The sequence below is a fragment of the Plectropomus leopardus genome, chromosome 14, assembly GCF_026936395.1.
Source record: "Plectropomus leopardus strain MGB_pleo_1.0 chromosome 14, ASM2693639v1, whole genome shotgun sequence".
Classification (NCBI taxonomy): Eukaryota; Metazoa; Chordata; class Actinopteri; order Perciformes; family Serranidae; genus Plectropomus; species Plectropomus leopardus.
The window spans coordinates 12,656,170-12,683,686 of record NC_142189.1 but is presented as its reverse complement, the minus strand read 5'-3'; the positions used below and the strand labels follow the sequence as shown (position 1 = coordinate 12,683,686).

Genomic DNA, 27,517 nt, shown 5'->3' with positions numbered 1-27,517 from the left:
CTTAAGATTTGAATGAGTTCTAACATATTACTAACATGGGGATGTAGAGGAAGAACACTAAGATGAACAAAACCTCTCGAGCCGTACAAAAAGGATTAGTGAGCACTAAAATAGTCACTGAAATGGACATGCCTTTCCAGTGGAAGTTTATTTCAATGATTTCAAACGTAATTTAAAGACATTTGCGTCGCTGTAAAGGTTAAAGTTTAAAAAGATGAAGTAGGCCATTAGGTAAAGTGTGTTGAAACAATTTGAAGCCTTCTGGATATTTCCTCTTGAAACACTTCAGCCAAAGGGCATGAAAGATGAACTTCTCAGTGTAGTGCTGTGGAACAGTCATGTTCATTGTTAACCCATATGAATGATTAAAAGGATGACATTTTGATTAGTTAATTGGATACAGGACTTCTTAAAAATCTTACCTGATTATATAAAGAACAAATATTTAAATAGTTTTGTTGTCACACCAGATACTGATTGATTTAGGGCGTATATGTAATGAAAAAGAGCATTTCTGCGAAATCTAATAAATGGGTTCAATTTTGGGGTAGACCTACTTGTCTTTTACTCAAGTATTGCCATTTCATGTTGTTTTATTCTACTACTCTACTGTATTTTGAAGCTAAATATTCTACTTTTTTGCCATCATTATCAATACAGACTCACAGATAATTATGATGTTGTGATGTTAATATGTCATAAAAAGTCATAGTATAGAATATTATTTAAAAAAATACATTAAATGTTATATAACAATCTGTTATACTTTGTTTATTTTCCTGTGCAACCCACAATCCAAAATTGAACTTGGTTATCAAAAAAGAACCAAGATCTAAAGTGTTTTCCTCAAAATGCTCTAAAATGGTCAGTTTAGCTGTTTTTTTTTTTTCTTTAATTTTGCCTGAGGGAAAATTATCCCTAGTACCCCCTTGGGGATTGAGTTGCAGAAGTTGTAGACTGAAAATGGTCTCCCCCGATGTTAAATACGTTATTATGACCCTGTTGCAGATTCTTTTATGGCCAGTTTTTTAAAATATGATGTGACATTGCAGATTTTACTAACAAATAATATAAAGTAGGCTAATTATGATTATAGAAGTCCCACCTGCACCAGCTGAAACATTAAAATACTGCTCAGACGTTGAAAAAACTATAATTATAAGCAAATAATATGATATACTGTGTAATAAAATCACTCACAGGGGTTATTCCCCTGCATAATGCACATTTGTAGGTTACTTTTGACACTTTACTGATATTACTTTCACTTTTGATAAGGTTTTAAATGCATGACTTTTATCTATAATGGAATCATTTTGCAATCTGGTATTAGTAGCCTACTTTTACATTATTTACTTTCTCCACCACTAGAACTTGCATCAGAAATACATGTACGGAGAATTTTTTTCCCTCATAGTCTACATCTCCCTCCTTTTGCACCTCCTACGGTGGTTTGGCTGCTGCCTAAAATATAACAAACACCTCAACCATGCTCAGTATCAGTATGCGAAATCTGCATTGCATTCACCTTTGTTATTTTTGCGCCTCATGGTGTGTCTGCGGTTTCCCATCTACTTCTCATTTAATGCATTTTGCACAAACAGCGCCCCCTGTCAACGCTCGGCTGTCAGGACAGGTGAGAGGTAACAAGTTGAGAGGTCGTGTTAGCAAAACGGCAAGGCGGCTACACTTTTGCTGCAGTCATAGTGAGTATAGTCAGGCACTGAACGAAAGCGAAATTGTCGTGGACTATTATATCTCGAAAAACACATTTATTGCGAAACTGTCAACGGGCGTCTGCTTTGAGGACTCGTAAACGCTAATAAGATTAGCCAACGGTAGCAGGCTGCTAGCTGGCTTGCTAAGCTGCTATGTCGCAACCAAGTGCTTGGACTTACTGGAGCTAACATAACTAGCTCGCCTGGCTAACACTAACTTTAAATTCTGCAGGAAAACTGAAAGGTGAGTATTTTGTCAAAAGGCAGTGTGTAATATATATTGGATAGTAGCTAATGCATTGGTCGGCGCTGTTATAATTAGCAGGGTAACGGCTAACATGAACTAGCTTGTGTTTCATGTGAGGTTGACCAGTTAGCATTCATGTTGTAGCCTAAAGATAGCATGCACTGGCAGCAGGTAGTTGTCTCTCATTTTTTCATAAAAGTGAACTTTATAATGTAAACAGAGTTTAACTGACAGTAGAGTGACACCAGTGCACTGTCCTTTTTTAATGGTAACGTTAAATTAACGTTTTGGTGACTTTAACATTGTGTGACCGCTGAGGAGAACAAAATGTCACAAGGGAAGCTATCATAACATCAGACGGTACATCATGTCTCCACATCATCTCTCCACTGTTTGTCTATGGGGTTGCAACTTATTTGCATGCTAGGCTGGGTAATTATTCACGAAGCAACATGGGATGATTATTCACAGGCATACAATGGCACATCTCGTGTATGTCCTCTTTGTGTGAAGTTAAACGCTGGCTAACCCTTGTTGTCTTTCTGGTTAAAGTCCTTGCTTTTTCTTTGCCCCACCTTTGCTTGGAAAATTGTTACACGTTAGATCATTAGCAAATTATTTGCCTTGGTTTAGAATGAGGCTGATTGTAGTTGATTTAATATCACAAGGCGTTATTCATTCAATTATTATAATTATCATGGTAGAATGGGAAGGCCCACAAAGCAGCCACTGAAATGCACCTTGCCCCTAAACTCATTACTCATCAACAGAGTTTTTGTACAGCTGTAAACCCCAACCAGGTTAGACACACATGCTTAGAAAATTTTAAGAACTAATTAATTAAAATGTCCTCCCTGTGTTATGTCTTATTAATACTGGGGTTATTGTTTGATTTGTTGATTGCGGAAACTGTATTACACTTGTTTTCCTACCTGTGTGCAGTTAGTTATTATGCATGCATGAAACAGTACGTCCATGACCTGCCTTCAGGCCTGCTTGAAAGTGGTTGAGCTGGAAGGACATTGTCAGAAAAAAGTAACTCAAAAAAATCAGACTTTGCACAAGGGCTGCAACTAGCCTGTTGATTAATCTGTCAATTATTTTTTAGATTAGTTCCATTGTGTAAATTGTGAAAATTTGTGAAAAATGTCAGTCAGTGTTTCCCAAAGCCCATCATGATGTCCTCAAATGTCTTGTTTGTCTGCAATCCAAAGATATTCACTTTACCATCACAGAGGAGTAAAGAAATTGGAAAACAATCACATTTAAGAAGCCATAAACTGAGAAATTTGATTTTAAAATTGAGACAAACTGCTTAATTAATGCCCAATTTAGCTGGCAATTCATTTAAAGTCTGGATAAAGCAAAGACACACATAAAAAAGTTTGAAAATAACTTGAAATCATTTGAGAAGACTTGGAACTGTGTTCTTCTGAATTGCTGAGTTAGACTCGTAGCAGAGTAACTTACACACCAGCAGCTAAAGAACGAGACCCCCTGCATGGCGACAGTTAATGCCATATGCATTAATACAGCAAAACGTATTGAAAAATCAAAATCCAAAAAGACAAAAATGTCTCCAGGGGGACCAAAGGGTTAAACATTATGAGAGAGTTAGATATCAACAGGTTTTTAGATATGTGTAAATATTGCTGCACCAACCTTTTCAAGAATGTGAAGGAAGGAAAGAGAGTCCAACAAGTCTGCCATCATTAGGAAACTGAAAAAATCCTATTTTGATGCTAAGAAGAAAAAAGACAAGCGGCTCTGTCTGTTCTACTTCTTCATCTTTATATTTTGATATTTTGTGAGAAACAACATGCTAGGATACGTTAATCTGAGTACACACTGCATGTAAATGGGATTGTCAGTGGAATATTCATTTTAATTAGATATGTAAACAACTTAGTAGGGATATTGTTTTTTAGGAATAAGGGCAAAAAGCGGATTATTTTGTGTACGTAAATATACTCAGTGTTAGAGATTAAGGACAATGTTTTTGGGAATTGCAGCAAGTTCAAGAGTTGTTCACTTCTAGATGAGATTTTATCTCCTAGTGCTCTCTACTGTAGGCTGTAAAATAGACCTGCACTTAAATCTATTTGCAATTAATTTTACAGCATTATCTATTTCAGTCTTCCTCTCTCTGTCTCTTCGTCTCCGTCTGTCTCTTAACACACACACACCACTTAAGCTCATTGTTTAGCCTAGACATGCTTGACCTCTTCACTCCGCTCCTCTCTGTTGGGATGTCTGGTCTTGGCGTAAAGTAAGGAATGTAAAACGACTGCCAGAGAATTCAGACTTGGACAATGAAGACTATGCTTTGCATTGCGTGTGGTGGTGTGTTTGGGGAAGTGCTTTCAGGATCGTAGCTACACTGTCTTGATGAAGTAAATGTTAAACCAACTCAAATGGATGGACTAAATCAAACCACAAGTGGTGCTTGCTTTGGAGTATGAAAACAAAAGCGTTTCCGTGGATGCCTTGTATAAATAGCGCTGTGTCCCAGGTGTCCACACCAAGCGGAAGAAAAACATGTTTATTTAACACTTTAATGTCTGTAATTCCATTCAGTCTCCTCACATCACTGGCTCCAGGTGTGTCATGCCTTTCTGCTGTATGTATGAGTAGGCTCATCTTTTTGTTCCAGGAGCCACCCAGGGGTGTGTTTTTTTTGTGTGTGTGTGTGTGTGTGTGTGTGTGCAGGGACACCGCCTAATTGTGCTGAGCAAGCTTTTTTTCTCACCTCTCTCCTGCCTCACATTTTCCGTTATTAGAACCAGTAACCCTTAAACCTTTATTGCCAGCATAATCATGCACGCAAACACACTTGCATCTTTGAAATGCACCTTTAGCCACTTTGGTCGCTGCTGTGAGATTTGCTGCGTCATGGTGCCGCAGAGGGTGTCAGCGAAGGCAAGATGACGGGAGTGTTGGGAGAAGGTAGTCTGAACTAAAGACTTGTGCAATCATAACAGTAATTGGGGTGGAAAGTGTGAGCCACAGTTCATGTGAGCAAAGAAAACACCTGCTGGATGAAATGGCTCCCTGTAGCATCAGTTCAGATCCCCTGCGTCAGCAAGGCCACAGTCTAATCAAATCAAGACTTAAAAGTATTTCCTCTTTTAACCTTAATCTCAGAAGACTTGCTAGTAAGTGACTTGTTCTTGTGCTAAATTTAAGATTAGTTAATCCATTTGTTTATTTAGGTTGTTTGACTTTTGTGTGAAGTGTCCTGCTTTTTAATTTTACAGTCACACAGTCAAACCAGATCCGAACTCAAGGAGGAGAAGCACAGGTGTTCGTATTAACGCTAATGATGACTCTGTCGTATTCACTCGTTCCAGTGAGAGTGACAGAGAGCCAGCATGCACAGGTCTAAGACCCTAAAAATCAAAGCAGCTAAATGGATTTCAGCCATTTTTTCCCTTGGATAAAAGAGGCCAAAAATGCCAAATTCACAATGAAATCAGTACGGCACCTAATAACTTTGATAAACCTAACTAGTAAAGGATTTTGCCATTATGTTTTCCATTTCATTAACCTGTCTTGCTATTGTGAGAGGGAGGCTGGCAGTGGTTTGAGCCAAAATAAAGTTATATTTATTTGCCACTAATTAAAGGAAATGAAGCAAATAAACATTTCTCTTTAACGTAGCTCCATTAGAGATTGCTCCTAATATGATTCAATGGGTCTAATGGTAAATCAGTGTAAGTATGAATTCCATTCCAGTATGATTTCAGTTTTGCACAACCCCCCAAAAAATGTTCAAAATCCCTCCAGCACAAATTTGCTTCTACTACTATCACATATTTTATATAATGTGAGGAGTTCTAAAATATTTCACTTTTAATAACAAGTTGAACTCTTCAGATAGTCGGCTGTTCAGTATTTTATGTCCCCACAAATCATTACTTTGATTATTTTCACCTTTAGCCATCCTATTAGGTTTGATGGGGCCACACTTGGAGTTACATAACACCAAAGTCCATGTACGAATAAGGTATAATAGCAGGTATAGCTAGATGAACAGGAGAGAGATTCCAGTCCACCACACAGTCATGAGAAGAGGTCTAATCTGGCATAATAAGTGAAAACACCTGCATGTGTATCTGTGCCATATAAAAAGACATGTTCCACCAGTGTAACGTTACCGTTGGAAGCTGAATTGGTCATCATTGATGTCACTGAAATGACAAGGCATACCCAGATGACCCCCTTTAAACTTATCATGGACAATTGAAGGTCCTGTTACTTGGTTTTAAATTTCAGGAGGATTACAGGCTCAGATCACTTCCTCGGGGACCTAATGACCGTGTGGTATGTCCGCTATGTTGCAGCTACTGTCACGAACATGCTCAACAATTCTTTAATCAGTCTACTTAAATGGTTTTATTTCATGGTTATGTGTAGTATTAGTGTCTATGCTGTCTGTGCATATGTGTTTTTTTATTTCAAACCAGTAGCTGTTTTCAGAATTGCTGAGTAATGCCTACACCTGTGTGAATGATAATCAGTGTGTGGGCTTGTGATGAATGAAAAGGGTAATTACCAAACCAAGGATGTAATCAAATCATTCATGTCTTTATCAAAGCATGATAAAGTTTAAGTTGTCAGTTCAATTGTACCTTCAATAGTTTTTTATCATTCTATTTTTTTCCATTAGTTCCACTTCTAATATCAGGGTCGATGGCACTCAGATAACAGTCATAGCTTCAGGTGTGTGTGTGCTCTCTTCCACCACAGAAGTGTATCTTTTTCATTTGGAGACAGGAGTTTTTGTGAACGTTTTACCAAAAGTACTTTTTTAATTTAAATGACCGTAGTTAGTTAAAACAGCTGGCTGGATTTTAAAATGTGACTGTATGTGAGAACCTTCTGTATACTTTACTTTTGCTTAGAGATCTTCAACATACTTTCTGGTTTACTTCATCATTTTGAGAAATTGACTAGTAATTCTCATCAGTGGCAACCACTTTTTACCATATAAAAAAAGAAGGGACAGCAAACAGCAAAACTTTCACCGCAAAAATAATAAATTATAAATACATGTTGCATCTATGATATTTATATATTACAGTCAGAACCAGACAACACTGAATGTGCGTTGGTGCTTTTAGTCGTATGTGCAAATTCATCTATTACAGAGACAAAAGCAGAGCAAATTAAATTGTACTTGGAACAAATTCTGTACCAGTTAAAGCACAAATTAAACATAATTTTGTTCTGTTAGTGTATAAAGCTCATAAACAGAGCAACCATTTTTAAAAGTTAGTGTTGCTCCCTGTAATGGAAAAAAATGTCCTAAAAAATGTTTTTTAATCTGCAGTATTTCTTGCTTTGGCCTAATACACCTGCAGATAATGATGGGATATCTACCACTGTGTAGTACTGTGCACCTAACTTGTTATAGTTGCCTAGTTGTGAGAATGGAAATGCAGCCAGCCAGCCAAGAATTTAGAGCTTCAGTGAATATAATCAAGATATTTTACCACCAATTCTTTATGTAAAGAATATCATAATTGTTGCTCAAAGTTCATGGCACTTTTCAAGTCACAGCCGCACTTGATTTAGTGACCGTGCACCCACTATTTGTAACCCACAGTCAGAAAGGTTCCCCTATTTACATTCCACAGTAGGAATGTCTGCTTGGGATTTTCCACTGTTTGTGGGAAAATATTTCAGAAGAACAAAAGAACAGCAGTCTTTGCTATTGATAAGACTGTCGATAATCTCATTTGTTTCCAGTTACAGTGGCTATCCACCTCAACCATCTTTCCACTGTGGAAATCCAAGGCATTAATTCCACAAATGTCATCATGTTTTATTCTTAATACAACAACGTCAGGTCACGCTTCAACTGCTCATGGCCATTTTATTTATTCAGCATGGACCGATATTCAGGTTAATCTCGTCTATTTCATCTCTCCACAGATGGCTGTGTCGGTGCGGGGCCTGTACTTTGTGGTGACCCTGTTCTTGGGTAGTTTCTTTGGAAGTATCTACATGCTGGGTCCAGTGTTGCCACTCATGCTGCTGTCTCCTGCTTGGTACCGCTGGATCACTGATCGCATCGTCGCTACCTGGCTCACCTTGCCTGTGGTGTGTACACCAGCTTAGCCTTTACTTAGCCCACTTCTGTGTGTGCCAAATGGTCTTAAGTTACCTGTGTTTGATGATGATCTGCGTCATCGCAGCGTTATTTCTGCCTCCCTGTGTAATCAGATTTTATTTTTGAACTTCATTTACCTAGATTGCTCTTGAGAACAATTATGCAAATCTTGTTTACAGTGACTGCATGAATTGACAGAGTTATTTATTTATTTTCTTCTCACTCTCAAATTTATCTCACCGCTTTTCCTCTTCCCAGTCCCTTCTCTCTCCCTCTACATCCTTTTTCAATGCTCATTCTTGTCTCCCCTCAATCATCTACCTCTCTGTCATTCTCTTTTTCACCGCCCTTTCCATTCTTCCCTCTCTTGTACTTCTACTTCCTCCCTCGAACCTGGTGTCTCTCCCCCCTGTAGTCGTTGCTGGAGCTGGTATTTGGGGTGAAGGTGGTGATAACAGGTGACGGCTTCATTCCGGGGGAGCGAAGTGTGATCATCATGAACCACCGGACCCGTCTGGACTGGATGTTTCTGTGGTGTTGTCTGCTCAGATACAGCTACCTTCGTCTGGAGAAGATCTGCCTCAAGGCTGCCCTTAAGGCTGTGCCTGGCTTTGGTGGGTATACACTGTACACACACACACACACACACATTTACACACACTTGCACACCTCTGCATACCATAATATAATACATGCTTTGCAAAGCACTTCCTCAAAAGCATCATTGCGTCAGTACAAAGCAGTTTACTTTTAAAGAAGGAGAGACAGCTGAATCTAAATATAAAAGAGGAACAGTACAATGCAAATTCAGAGCAGTAGAATTCTATGAAAAGGATCAGTAAGGGTTGGAAAACATGCCGTGTCATTTACCGCTTGGAAAACACAAGAAAAACACCTACACCTTAAAGGGTGCAGCAGGTTGCACTTGAGGTTGCTAAGTTTAAGCACATCTTCTACAGGTGTTTATTTTTAAATGTATATTAGGCCTAAATGTTGCCCATAGGACAGATATAAAGCAGGTAGCCCTGCAATAAAATAATCACCTTTTTTCCATATTATTCACCAGGTGATGCACATTAGTGCACTCCAAAAGTTGAACTTTAGCCCTGAAAGATAGGTGCTTGGAAACACTTGCACACCGCGGTGGCATTGCTTTTGTTTTTGAGTGCGCTATCACACATCTAAATTGACTACAGTGGATTCGGGGGCAAAAAATACATATCATGTGTTCAGACTCTTACTCAGCCTATCATCACTGATATAAATGGGCGGACAAAATAATGAAACAACTGTCATTATAACAAAATGCAGTAAACAGCACCACCACTGTGAGCTTTAGCTAAGCATGGTTTATAAACTGGCAATTAAGTGCTGTTTAAAGTGAAATTAAAAACACATTTTCCCAGTTTATAAAGAATTTTTAAATGAAAGCCCTTATCTTTTCTCTTCCTGTAAAGTTAGGTAAAACAATTTTAAATGCTTGAGGACTTCTCAGTTTTGAGATCAATAAAGTATATCTATCTATCTATCTATCTATCTATCCTGCACTCTGGGGCATTTACAAAAGTTCATCCAATCAAATGAGACTCGAACCGCCTAGTTAGCCACAGCGCTCATATAAAACCGCACTTCTTTTGTGGGTGTGAAGTGTCAGAGACAGAGCAATATGGAGAGAAATATGAAGAAATGTGTGTTTGTACAGCAGTTGACAAAACCTTTATTTTCATTTCTAAAAAAAGAGAGGTCCAGTTCATTTATCTGTCCCTCATCCTGCGTCTAATCTAACGGCGAGGGAGGTGTGTTTGGAGCCAACAGGACTCCTCTGCAGCTCTGTATCACATTAAACTCTAAGCCCGCCCACTTTCAATCAAATGTGAATGATGTGATTTAAATCTCTCGTAAATACGGTACACTGCATAAATATTCTGTTTCACTGGGAAATTTGTCACTGTACTGAAAGCTAAAGACATTCTAACTTCAATTTCACAGTGGCTTTAACATAACCAAAGAAAATTAGCATTTCGTTTTTCTGTGAGAAGACGCTGGTTTGGCAAACCTGATATCCAGAGGCAGTATGTTTCAGCGCGTAGGTACTTGATGGGAAAAGCCCAATGTCAGAAGCTTTTCCTGGCAAACACGCTTTGCCTGCTTTGAAAAGGTTTACTGAATCAGTTGAGCATGAAAAGTAATCAATTAAGCATGTAAACACTTTGTATGTATTTTCCAGGCTGGGCAATGCAGGTGGCCTGCTTCGTTTTTATTCAGCGTCGCTGGGAGGCGGACAAGAAGCACTTGGAGAACATGCTGGACTACTTCTGTGACATCAGAGAGCCCCTGCAACTGCTACTGTTCCCAGAGGGCACAGACCTCACTGGTAAGAAATAAACAAAACAACACTCCATCCATTCATTGGTCACTTTGCCCACATTTCAGTTGTAATTCTCAGAATATGTTACCCATCAGCGGGTTCTCAGAGCTCAGTGTGGCCCTACACCTGTCTAACACCTTTGCACTGACACTGTTATGCAAACACAATTTCCAAGTGATAAGGCACAGCAGAATCCCCTGACACACACACCAGACAGTTATTTCTGCAAGAATGCTCTGATCTTTCAATCCAAGCTACAGCGACACCAGTGTCTAAAGCCCTTTCAGACCCCCAGCTAAGCCAATCAAAGCCCCGAGTAGCTTTACTGGACGTAGCTTAACTTCTCTTTACATATCATGATGTCATGAGGGGTCCAGTGAAGTTACATCATAATTGGCCAGCAGATTTAGGGCTTTAAGGATCGTTTCACTTGTGGTGTTGGGATGCACCGGTGCATGTGTGTGTCTGCATGCGCGCATACGTCTGCATGTAAGCCTCTTAAGCCACAAGGCTTAATTTGACGCAGACAAGGGGATGCATAGAGCATGCTCTGACGTCTAATGCGGAAGTTGTCCTGTTCTTTACTCTTGGTGCACTTACAGACCTCCACCTACAGGATCAGATCCGGAGTTCACTTAAGCCCCTCTGAACATTTCTGTGGCTTGTGTGAATTGAGTAACAGATTGTATAAGAATGAGAAGCCACAGCTTTGACCCTACTGGATAAGCAGACACCTGATCAACGGAGGTCTGCCCATAGTCCCTTTCTCCTGAAGGAGCTACTTGTTACATAATATGACTAATGAGTCATGATATAGTTTACATGTTCCTGCAACAGGTTCCTGGGGAATGTTTGGTTAATAAACAATCATCTTTCCTGTGTTTATTACCCCTGTGTTTTTTACAAATGTGTAAGCATTTGTCACTGGTGGATGTGTTTCAGGACTATGACCATGTCCCATAACCAACATTTTGATAGTTTAACTGCTGTTTTTCGAATGGCATATTATTATTTTTGCTTCCATATCTCTTTTTTTCATAATACATTTATTTACACATAGTCATGGATGGATTATTGAATGGGCCTACCTGGCATAGACCCAGGTTGCCAAAGTGTTAGGTGCCCCCTGGCCTTTACCTCCAAAATGTTACTCAAATTAATACGTGCCAACCAGGAAGATACACAAAAAGATCACAGAGAGATGCAAAGGAACGGTATATACTCTAAATAACTACAAAAAGACAAAAAATGATTACAAGGAGACACAAAATAGCTATGAAAAATGGGTAAAACAGCCAAAAAGAGACCGTATTAACTACAAGGTGTCACAAAATGTCCAAAAAAAGACACAAAATGACATCAAAGATACTCCAAACTATGAAAAACATTTTAAAAGAATGAAAAAGAGATGCAAAATAACTACAGACACAAAATGACAAAAAAGGACAGTTATCTCAAAGATACACAAAATAACTGCAAAAATGGGCAAAACAAACATCGAAACAGACACAAAATTATTACAAGGAGACACAAAATAACTGAAAAAGGGTAAAACAACATAAAAGAGACACAAAATGACAAGACGCAAAACAACCAAAAAAAGAGAAAATGTAGGAGAGATGGTGGGGTGTTATACATTTCTGTGCCCAGGGCCCCATCATTCTGCCGTCAGATCAGTGTCCACATACAACATGTAAAACATGATTTACAGATGAATACAGTGTAATGTTGCAGTTGCCAGAGGTTTAAAGTGTGTCCTGTCTCTTGCAGAAAATACAAGAGCAAAGAGCGATGCGTTTGCTGCTCAGAACAACCTGCCAAAATTTGAGTATGTGCTGCATCCTCGCAGCACTGGATTCACCTTCATCGTGGACAGACTACGAAAAGGTCAGTTGTGACACACATCAAATCATGAACTGTCCACATTAATCATGACAGTGATCCCATATAATAAAAAACATTACCGTTAGTTGGCAGTCAAACAGCAGCATGTTTGGTGATTGGCATATTTGGTAACAAAGTCAGTTAGTGGGACAAAAAGCCAAGTCACCATGATGGAAACATTTTATCAGCAAAACTTAGGGGTAATGACATGCTGTCATGATGACTGTAGTTAAACCACTGACGCTGTTTGTGGGAGAGGGCTCATATGTGTTATTCTTCAGAGTCTCAGACCTATGCTTCATCCTACTGCCAGCCATTACAACACCCCAGAGATTCTCATGTTTCCCAGTGAGCTAATTCTGGCAGCCTTCCAGATTTCTTAAATACCACCTCTGGCTCTGCCATCTCAGCCCCCACCTGCCCTGGGTGCTGAGCATGGCACAAACTCTCCGAGCAGGTGTTATGATTCAGTGTGATGTCATCAGACTTAGCTAATTCTCTTCTCCCTCTCCGGGCACTGCTGACTGACATGCTGTGCATGTTGTCTTTGTCCAAGTCCGCTGTGCCCCTCTCAGCTCTATTTTTACCGTAAAGAGCTGAGCTGTACAGGAGCAGGCGCTGGCAGGTGTCATCCTGTCCACTTGATATTTCATTCTGCTCTATCTGTGTGTCGTAAGGGCGCTGCAGATCAGGCATGACGTATAGAGCTCATGGTAGTTTTGAAGGCAGAGAGGGGATGAAGCTGTAAGCCCCTGGATAATTAGAGGTACATGTGTAAGGGAGTCAAGAGCTGGGATTTTTGAAGGGTGTATAATGCAGTGTTCATGTGGGAAAAGGATAATATTAAGTCTCCCAACGGTGTCGTGTCTGAAACTGCGTAATTTACAGTAAGCTGGAACTATTTTGAGAGACAAAAAATTAGTATTTCTCACAACTTTTTTATCCTTTTGCAAGCAATGGTCCTCATTTATTAATACTTGCATTGAAACGATCTTAATAAAATAAGTGAGCACACAAAACTACTGTCGGATTCATGACAGTTGTGCACCAGCTGGTTTTGTTATTACCACTGTGCGTATATTGGTGAATTGGGGTCACTCTAAACTGGCAGGCTCCTGCTCGCTGTCTGGAATCAACATACTGCCACGCCTCCATTTCGCTGTATATGGAAATCGATTTGCCTGGAGAAAGAAAGCAGTGAAGATGTGTCTGTGCACATATTACAGTTCTGACATATGAGTGTCAGACTGTAAGTGAGTGTCAGTGAATGTAACAGCAGTAGTATACAGCTGATAAACCATTCCTCACTCTCAAACATGTTGAAACATGTTGCTCTGATGCCGTCTCATTTGAAGTCACAGACTGCAGTTTCTTCCAGCAAGATTAGATGTGACATCTTAACAGCTGCTGAGAGGTAAATCAGAATCTTACCTTGTATGTCTATTAATAAGCTACCAATTAATCTGTTGGATACAAATTAACATACAGTATGTGCAATTTCAATAGAAATCTTTTTTAAATTATTAATTTATGAGGATGAAAGGGTGTCTAAGTAAATACATTTGACCAATGCATTAGTAAATTAACAGCTTTAAATGTTGTCTACCATAGGCGTTTAAACAATTACGAGTTAAATAGCTCTGCATTTAGTTAAAAGGTGTGTTTTTACATTTTCTAAGACAGCCAGGCCTTCATCATTTGTGTTTATGCATAGTCTGAGGTAGTTCTAAATTTGCTTGCAGAGTACAAAGAAATTCAGGTAGAAAATATTGATGAATCCCAGATTTCTACTAAACTGTTAATATGAACACAGATTTATGTGTATGCACTGTTTGTAAATGAGTCCCAATGTTTGTTTTGATGTTTTGATTACAAGCCTATTATATAGTGTTGTTCCTGATCATTTAAAATTGTGTCCCTTTTACTAGGAGACAATCTGGATGCCGTCCATGATATTACAGTCGCGTACCCCAAGAACATCCCTCAGACCGAACGCCACCTAATCTTGGGTCTCTTCCCCCGTGAGATCCACTTTCATGTCCGCCGCTACCCAGTGGCTTCGTTGCCCACCTCCTCCTCTGAGCTGGAGTCTTGGTGTCGAGAGCGCTGGGCTGAGAAGGAGAGCCGTCTGCGGGACTTCTACTTAGGCCAGCCCCGGGGCTTCGATAGGGAAGGTGTTGCACGCGTGCCTCCTTGTAAGACGGAGCTGCGAGTGAGTCTGATCAAAGCCGCCTCGCTGCTGTACTGGAGCAGCTTCATTGCTCTGTGCTTCACCGGCCTGTGGCTGTGGGCTCCGTTCAGGCTCTACTGCCTGGTCATGGTCGGAGTTTATATGGCCCAGCAGAAGCTGATCGGAGGGCTGGAGCTGCTGGAGTTGGCCTGCCATCGATACTGGAAGTCCATGACTGCCGATGTGGATGAGAAGAGTAAAATGCTAGATGGGAAGATGCAGTGAGGATGGAAGACCGGGTCGACTGGACAAGATGTTTCCATCTGTGCTCAGCAAGGACACTGAGATGTCTTAGCCCGTTCAGTCCAGAGGGCGAGAGGATCCTCCATGCCTCCAATGCTCCATGCCTTAGAAAGGGAGTTCACTTCCCAACGGTATGCATGGCTTCAGTGCAGAGAGCTTCTGTTGGAGAAGAAAAACAGGAATGTTATTTACATATATCCGTGTTGGATTCACGGAATTCATCACAAGTAATGCGTCACTTGCCCTTTTTATGTCTCTCCTTGTATAAGCTTGCTGTCAGTGCATTTTTATCAATTTATGTTGGTGGTGTTTATTGTAGCTGTTTGTTCAGGAACCTCAGTGTGGACATGTGTCATGAAAACAATGCTGTTAGTATTTGTTACACTGTTGCCATGTCTTTGAAACTGGTTTTATTGTATGCTATGTTGCCCTTGGTTTTATATCGGTGTCATAAACGACGGAGCAGAGCCATAGTACAGACCACCTGTACATATGATGACTTGACTCTAACTAATATTCAGATCAGCACTGTAGTTAGCTGGATTAGACTGAGGGGACTCATTAAATGAATCAGTTTGTAGTAGTCTCTAGCAAGGACAGAAAAGGATGTAATTCCCAGAGAATTACTGAGGAATATACAGGTATATATGTGTACCATTGTTTACCTTTATTGGGTATGATTACCCTTTTATACACACTGGGGAATGAAGTTTCCCAGTTAGTCCTTAGTGTGATGATGTTATCATTGTGTAGGTCTTGAAACATAAACTTATGTTATTCTGCTTGTTTGCTCAAGTAACTTTTGCACATAAAAGCCAAAGGTGAGAAATGCAGATGTGATTTTAAAAAGTAACCAAACAGAATGTCTTTGTTAGGAAAGAGTAGCTTCACCCACCACTGGCCAAGGTTACCCGCAGCTACGCTGAGGTAACACTCGTAATCATCAACTCGTCAAGATCAAAAGATCTGACTCAGATCTTATGTCTGTAGACGCAGATGAGCTTTGTGCCCTTTCTGGGAATGAAGGGATGCCTTGTAGAGGCAGGACGTGGGTGGTGCTGGGGTGGAAGAATGTCCTGTTGGGACAACATTACCCCTCCATGTGCAGGGTGGCATAGAGGACCAGACTTGGAGTGGAAAACTGGCCATGAACTCAACCTAATCCAAAAAAGCCCTGTAATGCCCACCTCTGTCCGTGTCCCTCTCTCGAGGGACTGGCATTGATGCGCCTGCTAAACTCAATTAGCAAATGACAGCTGAGAAAGCTGCTCCAGTTGTGCCAAAAAAGGACAGAAATTGAAACAAGATTGGAGTAGCACTTTTAGCCACTGACTCTCCTTGCCACTCATTACAAACCATGTTAATTCTGTGCGTCAGGAATCATTTGTCTTTGACAGTCGATAGCACTTTTTGTTACACTGTGCGATGTGTGATCTAGATGACCACTTCCATTTTTTTGGGACAAATGTATATTACCGAAGCATCTTATTTTTTGTTTATATGAATCCGAAGCTCCTGTAGTTTAAGTGTAAAGGGGCTGTTTCCAGTCACTGTGATCCAGCTGGGTGAAAGGAACACTTCACCTGCAAAATGACCATCTGTACATCAATTACTAACCACCTTGTGAAGAAAACTCTTTTTCTAGGATCCCTCAGGGGTTAACAAAGCATCCAAAAAAAGCCTACATTCTTTATGGATTTAAATAAACATAATCTGTATTGAACAACAGCAAAGCTATATCCAAACATCGGTCTAACAAGTCTCCCACAACTCATCATAATAAAGTCTCATTTGTTCAGACATACGCTCAGCACTTCCCAAACACATGCATTTTTCACTGAAACCGTACAATTTATAACTGAACGTAAAGTGAACCTTATAGGGCTGCCCTTTAAAAGTCAGAGCCCTGTTCAAACTTTAAAACTTAACATGGCAAAAAAACAAACATTGAATATTGGTACAAACAAATAACTAATTCTGAGCCGGTTAAAGCCCTAAAAAAGTATCTGTGCTCTCTTCAAAGCCAGAGTCCAGTATTTTATTTATTTTATTTTTTGTGAAAATGCATCTGTTTAGGAGGAACTGAGTATATGACTGGATAAGTGAGACTTGGATTACACTGCATAAGTTGTGTTAGAGTTTGGAAACAGATATTTTGATATAGTTTTGCTGTTGTATAGTGACTTTGCACATGAAAGCCAATCATGACTTAAGTTTATGGAGTGTGTTTGTCTTTTCCTAGATTTTCCATTCACGAGGCATGCGAGAAAACTTTTTTTTTTCAGTAATTCAGTTTAACAAGCAGAAAGTAACTGATTTACAAATGGTCATCTTGTGGGTGAAGTATTCTTTAACAGTTTTATCATCAGCATGTAGTAGTTTTACCAAACATGGTACTTTATCTCTCTCCTCAATCCTGAACCAGCCAGAAACTCTGTGTATGACTCTTTCACCTGTGCTGTTTTTTTGTTGTTGCTCATTTTACAATCACTTGCTGATGCTGGACCTTCGAAGTCACTGTCCTCAGGTAAACAGGAGTCTTACGGGAGGAAATATATATACAAATAAATATACTATATCAACTCATGTTTCCAGTCATTTTGATTTTTGTGGCCAACTTTGGAAATATTATCAGACGTAGCTGGGATTATAGGTGACGCTATTACATTACGTAGGATTTGTGTCAGTGTGTTTTCTCCTTTATTCATCACTCCACTTGTGTAGAACATTATCATTACACTGACATTTTCTCATGTATTGTCTGGGCAGTCCTTTAATCTAAAATGTACTGCAACAATCGCTACACTGCAGCGAATGAGTCAACAAGACCTTGAATGCTCGTGTTACACAACACTGGGGCCACAGTTTGCACACACACACATTCGAGTCTGGCACAGACAACCAAAAAGGTCAGGAGCTTTGAAGGTGAAGTGCAGTCGCCATAGTAACTAATGTTGACTCCCCTGTCTCCTAGCAACGGGATGTGGAGTGATGTCAATGGAAAGCATGCTATTTTCTCCCGCTGACAGAATGATGTCACTCCTTTGTGTGTGTGTGTGCGTGAAGAGAGAGTGGTGGAAAGATAGAAGTTTATTTCTATGTTCTATATCTCTGCTCTCCTGAGGGGATAGAGAGGGGGTGTGATGCCGACATCCCATTGGAATCATAGACAAAAGGAGAGGATAAACTAAAATAGCTGTCCGGGGACGATGAATCATGAGCCAATTAAGGGTGCAATTACGCTCCTGGTGCTTTTTTTGGTCCCCCACTCCAAATCATCCTCTGCATCTGAATATATTCTAACTTCAAATTTGCTCTGTTAGGTTTGACAGTGGGTGGAAGGAAAAGATGGATGATGCACACATCCTGTATGAGGCACACGAGAGCATCACTCATGTCCTTTTTTTTATCCTGTTATTAAATTTGATCTGAAAAATCAGCATCTCTTAATAACTATAATTGAGGATCCCTTATATGAACAATATGTCATTTTCTAGGGGTCTCTTAATTAAAACAGTAAAACATGGAGCAATACTGTCACTGCAGTCCATTATTTGTCTGTTGGAATTCCTTTAGTGTTCATGGTTGAACAGGTTTGTGCTGGGTGCAGAATCATTCACAGAGGTCTCTTCCTCTCCAAAACATATTGACCCGGTGATTAAAAATGTGCAAAACACTGAATAAAACAGTTTGACATTAAAAATAAGTATTTGATGCTGTTTGGCACAGCAGGGGCTGGAGCTGAATTGCCGCTAATCTTTGCTCAGTTTGTTTCTCTGAAACTGAAAGGTCCCATATTGTTTAAATCAGATTTCCATTATTTTTTTGTTATAAAGCAGGTATATGTGCTTTTTAAATACTACAAAAGTCAAAACACTAAATCCATTGGGGAATGCAGACAGTAAATATTCAGAAACTGTGACCTTAAACGAGCTGTCACGACTTTGTGAAGTTGTGATGTCACAATTATGCAATATAAAGTTAAAAACTGATGCAAAAGTGCTGTTACAGTCATTACCAGCAGCAATGATGGTGCAAAGATGCCAAGAGCGCAAATATGGAAGACCCAAAAACACTGACTAATCAAAGCAGAGTGGGCTTTTTTGGGAGGGGGCTCTGCCAAAACGAAGAATTTCAGACATAGAGAGAATACAGGCATATTCAGGCAGACAGTATGAGAGGTGATTTTTTTGTTTGTTTTTTTAAATTAAAGCATGTAAACGTGTTTTAGTAGAAACCCCAAATACAAGTATGAATCTGAAAGTTTGCATTATATGGGAACTTTAAGATCCAGAAGTCCAATAAATAAAATCCTTCATTCAGTTAAGACATATAGCTCACAACAAACAAGATCTATAAGTATATTCTAAAAATGTGGGCAAAAATTGGATAAAAAGTAAATTTATGACTGCTTCTAACAGACAACCTCAACCGTGATGCATGCGCAAAGGGGATATGATGCCACTGGTAGGTCACGCTGTCCTTAACTACAGTTACAGATTTCTTTGGGTTTGAACATTGCTGTAAGAGTTTGGAAATACATAGATGCCTGAATGGGCCTACCAGGCACAACTCAGAGGCCCAAAGTGTAATGAGGGCTCCCTGGCACTCATCTGCAAAATGTCACTCAAATTAAAACAGACTGACCAGGAAGAGATTCAAATGACCACAAAGAGATGCTGAGAAACTGCAGAGACACAAAATGACAACAGAGACGCAAAATAACACAAAAATTGCTTGACAATTATTACGTGTGTCTTGCTTGCATGTAGCAGAGATGAGGAAGGAGGCTTAACACAACTTAACATATATAAAATTGGTCTTTTCATTTTGAGACATTTGGTTGGAAAAATAATCAGTGTAGGGAATATCAAAGTCCTGCACAAGAGCACTATGGAAATGCCTGAGGTGAAAAATAGCTCTCTCTCTGTGAACGCACACATTAAGACTGTCACATCTAGATTTATGCCATGTCTATCCAATTGCATGCAGACTAATAGGATCAACAAGGCAGTATAATGATCTTATCTGGCCCGATGGCTTTTTCAATAAAGAGAGCAGATAATCCTGAGGTTAGGCAGGGACAAAATCAAAGACTGGTATGAATTATAAAGCAGGACAGAGAGCTTGCAGGAGGTGGAGCCTCCTGTTTGCCTCCGGTCATGTCCGGCATTTAAATGGCTCTACATATGGTCATAAAAACACCAATGTTGTCAATCCATTAATGCTCCAGATCCCTCCCTGCAGTGGATGCAGAAACAGCTGTGGCCAGAACAGTGTGTTGACTTCAACAGTCTTAATTAATATTTGTCTGAGCTAACTTTAGTGCGGCATGCTCAGAGCAGGGCGCCTCCAGGAGTGAGTGCAGAAAAGCAGACCTGTTGTTGATTCCACCACTGTGACACAGACACACTAACAAAGAAGCCCTCCAACAGGATCGACGCTATAAATAACTCTACAGCAGCACTGCAATATTAGTGGGTGGATTAGGAGAGATTCGTCACTGCCTATTTATAAACGCAATGCAGTCAAACCTCTTCATCCTGGGTGATTCATAGTGACTAGTGAATAGTTCGGATTAAAATGGAATTTATAGTTTAGATGTATAATTTGTTCATACATTTTTGCTTTTTCTCAACATCTTGTTCAATATTTGCCTGCATTTTGCTTTTAAACTGCACATAATTCAGTAGATGTTTCTGCTCCAGAAGATAATATCACTGACATGTATTTCCAGACTGCAGTGAAGCTATACAGACCCTGCCAAGCAGGCAAACGTCAGAGGCAGGCGAGGGACTCAGCATCATGCATCCAAGGGAAAACATCCTCATCCCGTTTCTCAGTGTCCTGCTGCCACCTAGAGGTACTAACATCCTTTTATGGATATAAGTGTGACAAAATTTAAACACTCAATTTGCAAATCTATTCTTTTCTTTTCAAATGTGTCTTGAGAACCAGGTGTGAGACAAATTTGAAATCTAGAATACAAAACATGTTGAGGACGAGGGAAAACAGAGGATAGAAGAACATAATTTGATAGTCATTATAGCCATGTCTTCAAACACCAGTCCTCTCCAACAGGAATAAAAACACTGGCTTTACGGTAGATTTTAACCCCTTTGAAAGCTGGATTGACGTCCGTTTCTTGTGGTTTGTTCAGACACCTTTCACAAGTGCATTATTCAAGCCATTTCTTCATTTCCTTCTTTTATTTACCATTTTCTGTCTCTTGTGTGTGTGTGTGTGTGTGCGTGTGTGTGTGCTAATTTTCAGGCAGTTCTTCAATTTCTTTGACTAATTCCTTGCTGATTTTAAGTAATTTCTGGTGAGGGTGTTTATTGCCTCCCTCCCATTTTTTCAAGAGATTAAGCCAGTTTGCTCAGGTTTCATATATATTTTTTATTTTCATATATTTATATTATATTTTTCCGACTCTATTGCACTAGCTGACAAGCAAATATTTTCCAGGCTACAAAACAAGCACATTAAGACAAAGAAACTGAACCCAGCAAGACTACATTTATTTAGAAATCACATCAGAGAAAACTATAGCCATAGAAGAAAACTTTTTTTTCCAAACCTCCAATAGAGAAAATATACAGTAAGATAAATGTATAAGTCAATAAAATAATAACCATATAGAGTAAAGCAAATAAAAACAACGTCCTATCAATAAAATGGTAAAAGTGAACAACAAAATGATAATATTCTGTCACGGCCATTGACTGTACACTGCACTAAATTGGGGATATAAATGGTGTCACTGTCCTGTTCTTTTTTAAATTTATTTTGTAGAGACACTGCCTTGCATGACCTTTTAAAGGCGGGCAAAAACATTAACAGTGTCGCTAGTGGGGGCTGGACCATTCTGGTAACGCCTGCAGGCATGCACGCTCTTAAATGGCACAATGTTACACCAGGGCATGATGCTGTGCTGAAACCCACTCCAAAAATAACCCCAAATGTCATGGAGATTAAGATTTTTTTAAACAGTTTGACATTTTGATTGATTTACAGGATGCTGGCAATATAAAATGCAGGCTCTGGCATAGTCAGAGGACAAAGGCTCAACTTTAAAGACTAGAACTCCATTAAAGCTAGCGTCGGTTTTGTGTTGTAACAAACAAGTCATCTTGTGACCAAAAAGCCGAGGATTACAAAAAGAGGATGGGTCACTAGACTGAGAGTAGTTAAAAGTTACAATAGGAAACATTATGAAATTTTTTTTTGTCATATTTGCTGAAACTATTGCTGACAGAAATACAAGAGATGCATAATCTGTGTAAAAAATCATGTTCCTCTGACTGACATTTACAAGGAGTCAGTCTCATCTGTGGAAGCAGAAGTTAAGGCTAAATTTCTGGCCTTAGTTTTTTTAAGTTTATTTGTCTTTGTCATAAGATTAGCTATCACATGTACTACTGTCAGAATATAGTGGCTGTTTCATCAAACACGAGAAGTTATTTTTCTAAAAATTTCCTACTGAACCTTTAAACACTCGGAGACAGCAGCTGGGGTCAACTGTTAAAATAAACAGATTACAGTCAAACTCAGGCTTGATTTAAACATTTTTTTAGTGTCGTTTCCAACATTGTAATGTATTAAATGAAAAGAGAGTAACTTCTGTTGGTTATTTCTCCAGAAGTCGTCTTTAAACTTGCCTCACATTGTCTCCCAGTGTTGGCTACTTTCAAACACTTGCATGACCCATCCTCTCATGATCCTGTCCTTAAACCGGCAGGCAGCCAGAGAATGTCTCCATCACACCTCAGACATATCCCCCCTCCCCGTCACACTGAAGACACATGGCTGGAAGGTACACGCTCCTCATAAGTCACCCAAGTGACACGTTTCTCTTCACACGGTACACCACACACGCACAGAATCCATGGTAACAGATGGAGAGTGATAGAATATAAGTGTACGTCATGTCCACACTATGAACTGCAATAATGGAGACACTTAAAGCCACTTTGTGTACATTTCAAGAATAACCAAAATAAATGCTCATCAAATCAGCAAGAAAAACGCCTATCATGGTCAAACACTCCAATGAATACTTAAATATGACATCAATCTGTGCGGTCTTTTCGGTATCACTTTTACGTGAACATAGATTTTAAACACTATTACATTCATTACACTACCGGCTAATAAAAGGTAACTGATATAGAATAAACAACTATCATGGTCTTGATGGCATTCAGTGCACACGGGTGACAAATACACTGAGACAAAAAGTCACAACACAGAAGCCTCACAGAAGCAATATGTACAGTGACACGTCCATCGGTTCATTTAACATCGCTGTGCAGAGCGGGCTGGCTGCCTCGCCCCGGTCTGGATGCTGAACACGCTCAGCTCTCCTGCCTTCAGTTATCTAAATAAACAAAACAACTAGGTGATGTTTTTGTGTGTGTAACTGACCATGTCTTTATCATGCATGTGTTTTGGTTACCATTAAAGAAATGTGGAGCATGCCTTCTGAGGTGGTGGAAATTTGATGTAACCGTGCATGAACACTTGGACAAGTGAAGTTATAACTCCCTATGTGTGTTCCGAGCTGTTTTAAGGGTGGTGCCCTGTGACACAAGTATTTTAGGAAAGCCTGTTCAGCAAGTGTGGAGCCAGCAAACCAATCTTCTAATCAGCAGAGGTCTAAAAGGCCGGAGACGGGGAAGGGTTGTGACAGGGTGAAGCCGAAACTTCACTGGCCACTAAGTCTGCAGGTGGTGATGCGTGGCGCAGAGGCGAGGGGACAAAGGAGAGGGGTAGGGGGATAATCCAAGGTTAGGGACTCATGAGTTGTCTGAGGGGACGTGCTCCTCAAAGCCCTCACTCTCTCTGACTAGCGCTCGCTCCAGGATGACACGTCCCTCTTTGTAGCGCTGACTGTCCTCAGTGGCAAACTCATAGATCCAGCCCAGCTTGCTGTTGCAGTTCTTGCAGCTGACGTCTCTCACCATGTGTCTGCCAGTAAGCATCACTCTGTCCTGCACCTCGCTGTACTGCAGGTTCACCACCTGAGAAAAAAGCATATACTTAAACTTCAAAGCTTGGAAAAAGATACTGAATCTGTGTAAATGTCCAGAGGTAGTTATCACAAATGAATGTGTACCTTGTTGAAAAGGAAAGCTCTGCCTGTGGCTCCTGTGAAGCGTGTCGATATGAGCTCAGATCTGTTGGTCAGGATGGTGTCACAGTTGGCACAGGAGAAGAGCCGAGTTCCACCAATGTGGTCCAAGAAGATGCGTCCCATTGTCAAATCTCTGGGAGTGACTCAACTAAGGCTAAAATAAGAGCCTGGAAAAAAAGGAAAACATTTATTGTTGGACATTATAGGACTTGGTGACAAACCAAGGTGACATTGTATACCTTAAGTCAACTCTAAGAGGTTTTTCCATACCGTTTATAACATGGTAGCTACTCCTTTAACATAGCTGGGTGTGCAAGGCTATTATGGGCAACATTGTATATCAGTGAGCACACTGGATATTTAAATCTGTGAAGGTTCTCAGTCATCTAAGCTGTGTTGTATCTAGTTAAAGGCAACATGGCTTGCTTTAAGTAAGCACAATGAAATAAGTAAAAGTCAAAGTGAAGTTATTTTGGTTTCTATTTAGTTTTGCTTTTATGCCTATTGTTCTCTCTCTCTCTTTCATTACCCATTTTCTCTTCTCTCTTTTTCCTTTCTCTAGCTTATTTTCTAATAGTGTTTTGAGGCTTTTACTTGTGTTTTGGGAGAATAAGTAAATACATAGAGTGCCCTTGAAGCTATGTAAACCCACACATGGACTGCATCTTGTTATGTGCCACCTGATTTCTTCACTGCCTTTCAAATGTTTGTGCTGGTGGGATGTGAAGAAGGTATTTTCATTTAGCAGATGTAATCTAGAGTCTACCAAATCGATGTGTAGTGTGTGTTGGCCCTAATTGACACTACATAAGTTAAATTCCCAAAGCTCCCTAAATGCAGAGGCCTTTTAAATGAGAGGGTGAGCATCTGAAAGAATTTAATATTCAGTTAATTTTATTCTTTATTTGTCAATCCACAGGAAAATCTGCAGGTGAAATGTAGATCTGTGCATCCTTCTTTTTACACACCACATTTATGTATAAAGTGGGATAGTGCAGGGTCGGCCACAGTTCGGTGCTCCTGAAGCTGACGAGTCAATGTCTGCTCAAAGGTACCTCGGCAGTGCCAACGAGGTGAACTGACACTTCTACAGCTGCAGGTTCACACTTCAGACTTGGTCCACACAGGGATTTGAACCAGTGACCCTCTAATTCACAAGACAGATTTAGATACTGCCGCAGGTTCAGCTTATCGTTGAATTGGGTACTGTTCTTTGTTTATCAGAGTGGGGGGCAGCTACGCTACAACGTTAGGGCTTTTTTATATCATGACCCTCTCTGGACTGGTGTAAATCCACTTTACACTCTTTAAAATCCACTTGCAGGTTTGGGAATTCTGAGCATCTTTTTGTAAAAATATATATATATATATATATATATATATATATATATATATATGATTATTTACAGTGACAGCAATTTTGATCTGTTCTTTTTGTTCAATTATTTTAAAAAATGTGATGAAGATCTACACAACATAAAATAAAATGCACTTTCATACAGGATTTCATTCATTACATTCACCCCAACAATATGTTTCCTTTTTGACATGTCTTAATGACTGTTTTTTATATAGTTCAACACAGATCATTTTCTTGTGAACTATGCAGCAGAAATTAATCTAATGACCATCTTTATAGTGTTGCACCATCCAAGCATAACTTTATATTCAACAGCCTTAAAAATAAAACAAAATGTATTTTTCTAACCACATTTTTGACGTGTTTTTGTTACCTTCCTTTGCCGTAGATGTTCCCCGTTGCGCATTTTACTAATTTCAACAAGTACTTTTTGTCCCTGACTGGCCTGTCATGAGGATTGTTGACTGTAGATGGCAGCTGAGCTTTGAATGGAGCTAAAAATAAAAGCCAAATCGAAGAATTATAATATAACATCCCCTCAGAAGATAAACAGTTTTAACCAACTGTCAAACGAAACACATTTGCTGGTTCCCATCAAGGTTTTGGACATGTTGGCTGAGTGTTGTCGATCGGATTTATCAAGTCAAAAAAGCTAACGTTGCGTTAGCCGTTCAGCTAACAGCGATAACGACGACAAACTAGGAACAAGACGAACAACAACAACGCGTATATTTCTGCTCACCTTCCCATGACGGCTTCCTACCTTTTCAAATTTGTTTCGGTGGCTCAAGATGTCCCCGTCAGCGATAATGTCACCGATGTTTTAAGTATATTTTAGACGCACATCTGTTGTTTTTACCGTCGTCGTCGTCGCTGCTTTGTTGTTCTTTTTCAGCTGTTCCTGTCTGCGCGCAGCTACAAGCTAGTATCAACATCCGGTCGTGACGTAGCAGCGGAGCGGCACGCGGATGCTCCACGAGATGTCAGCAGAGCGGAGCAAAACCTTCACGTGAGTGATGATGTATGACAATAAGTTCTGTTTATTTGAATGTGTGTTTCTAGTATTGGCGTAAGAAGAGGTTAATTTACTTCAATAAAAGTAACTGTACAAATAAGTATAGTAATAGTCACGCGCTCGACATTTACTCAGCCCAAGTAGCCTAAAAAGTACAAATGTTAGCATTAGCTTTACATTTTAACTCTCTATGTTATGAATTTTAATTTCAGTTGGTAAAAAAAAGTAATTTTTTTGTCATAAAATAGAGTAAACATCATTTAAAGACACTGTCAGAAATGTATTTTTGGTGTACACTGTTGGTCTGTACCATCATAGTAAAAAATGTTAAAACCTAAACAAAATTATATACAATAATGTATCAAAATTATTATTATTTAAAAAATACATATTTGACTTCTTACATGTCACACGTGTTTTTTATCCATCTAGATCGTTTTGGTGTGAGTTGCAGTGCTGGAGATAATAGCTGTAGAGATGTCTGTTTATTCTCTAGTATAATGGAACTAGATGACACTCAGCTTTTGGTACTTAAAGTGACAAAAAATACATGAAAAACTCAACAGCATTGTGTCTTTATAGGAATCATGATCCAGATACTCAAGATGATCCACAGACGTTGGTGGGAGGAGTCCAGTGGTGGATGAAGCAGCTGAAAGCCATACTCAGGTACTGATATTTCACCAGAAAATGACTGTGGTGAAAGTGCTTACAACAAGGTCTGTAGTTTACCTTGAGTAAATGGGGCGTCATTTCTGGAAACAGACATTGGTTTAGTTTTTCAAATGTATTTCTTTTGGCGGTTTGAGCACCACAAGCCGAGTGCCATCTACCTCCAGAGAAGGGAGACATGTCTACAGCTGATATCTCCAACACAACAACAACAAATCACACCAAAACAATCTAGACTGATAAATAGCAGTGTAGAAAAGAGGAAAATAAGTATTTCTGATTTTGTTCTTTTGTTTAAAATACCATCAGTAAAAATACCTTCAACACTGGACACTTGTTAACATTATTAGAAACACCTGTGCTTGACAAGTCCAAGTCTGCTGTGAAAAAAGCCCCCAGAATTAACAAAATATCTCCAGTAAGTATGGGCTGTATCCTGCCAGGAAAGACATGAAAACTTTGGTTGTAGTTTTAGCAACCGGGATATTTTTCTCCATAAATTGATTTTGATGCAACATTTCCCAGCATT

General features: G+C 39.6%; 2 protein-coding genes across 3 annotated transcripts; one reads left to right on the top strand and one right to left on the bottom strand.

The window, feature by feature from the left end:
• Positions 1-1,613: 1,613 nt before the first annotated feature.
• lclat1 (lysocardiolipin acyltransferase 1) lies at positions 1,614-17,387 on the top strand. 2 transcript variants are annotated; one of them, XM_088087558.1, is made up of 6 exons: positions 1,614-1,706; positions 7,903-8,070; positions 8,496-8,694; positions 10,308-10,454; positions 12,219-12,335; positions 14,261-17,387. In XM_088087558.1, exons 2-6 carry the CDS (start codon positions 7,903-7,905, stop codon positions 14,785-14,787), a joined length of 1,158 nt encoding a protein of 385 aa, XP_087943684.1. In that variant the 5' UTR covers positions 1,614-1,706; the 3' UTR covers positions 14,788-17,387. The 2 variants fall into 2 exon arrangements, with proteins under 2 accessions (XP_087943684.1, XP_042357124.2); XM_042501190.2 differs by having other exon boundaries at positions 1,620-1,962.
• A 3,918-nt stretch (positions 17,388-21,305) lies between these two features.
• Positions 21,306-26,217, bottom strand: LOC121954017 (protein yippee-like 5). Its single transcript, XM_042501323.2, has 3 exons — positions 26,065-26,217; positions 23,924-24,108; positions 21,306-23,828 (listed from the first exon to the last, which is right to left on the bottom strand). The coding sequence occupies exons 2-3, from the start codon at positions 24,062-24,064 to the stop codon at positions 23,604-23,606; spliced, it is 366 nt and encodes a 121-aa protein (XP_042357257.1). The 5' UTR covers positions 24,065-24,108; positions 26,065-26,217; the 3' UTR covers positions 21,306-23,603.
• Between the last annotated feature and the right edge of the window lie 1,300 nt (positions 26,218-27,517).

Bases quoted from the DNA above. Each gene is read 5' to 3' on its own strand.
- lclat1 (XM_088087558.1), top strand. From the start codon at position 7,903: ATGGCTGTGTCGGTGCGGGGCCTGTACTTTGTGGTGACCCTGTTCTTG. The intron at 8,071-8,495 runs GTGTGTACACCA...TCCCCCCTGTAG, and splicing joins CCTGGCTCACCTTGCCTGTG to TCGTTGCTGGAGCTGGTATT. The intron at 8,695-10,307 runs GTGGGTATACAC...TGTATTTTCCAG, and splicing joins TAAGGCTGTGCCTGGCTTTG to GCTGGGCAATGCAGGTGGCC.
- LOC121954017 (XM_042501323.2), bottom strand. From the start codon at position 24,064: ATGGGACGCATCTTCTTGGACCACATTGGTGGAACTCGGCTCTTCTCC. The intron at 23,829-23,923 runs GTACACATTCAT...CTTTTTTCTCAG, and splicing joins GAGCTTTCCTTTTCAACAAG to GTGGTGAACCTGCAGTACAG.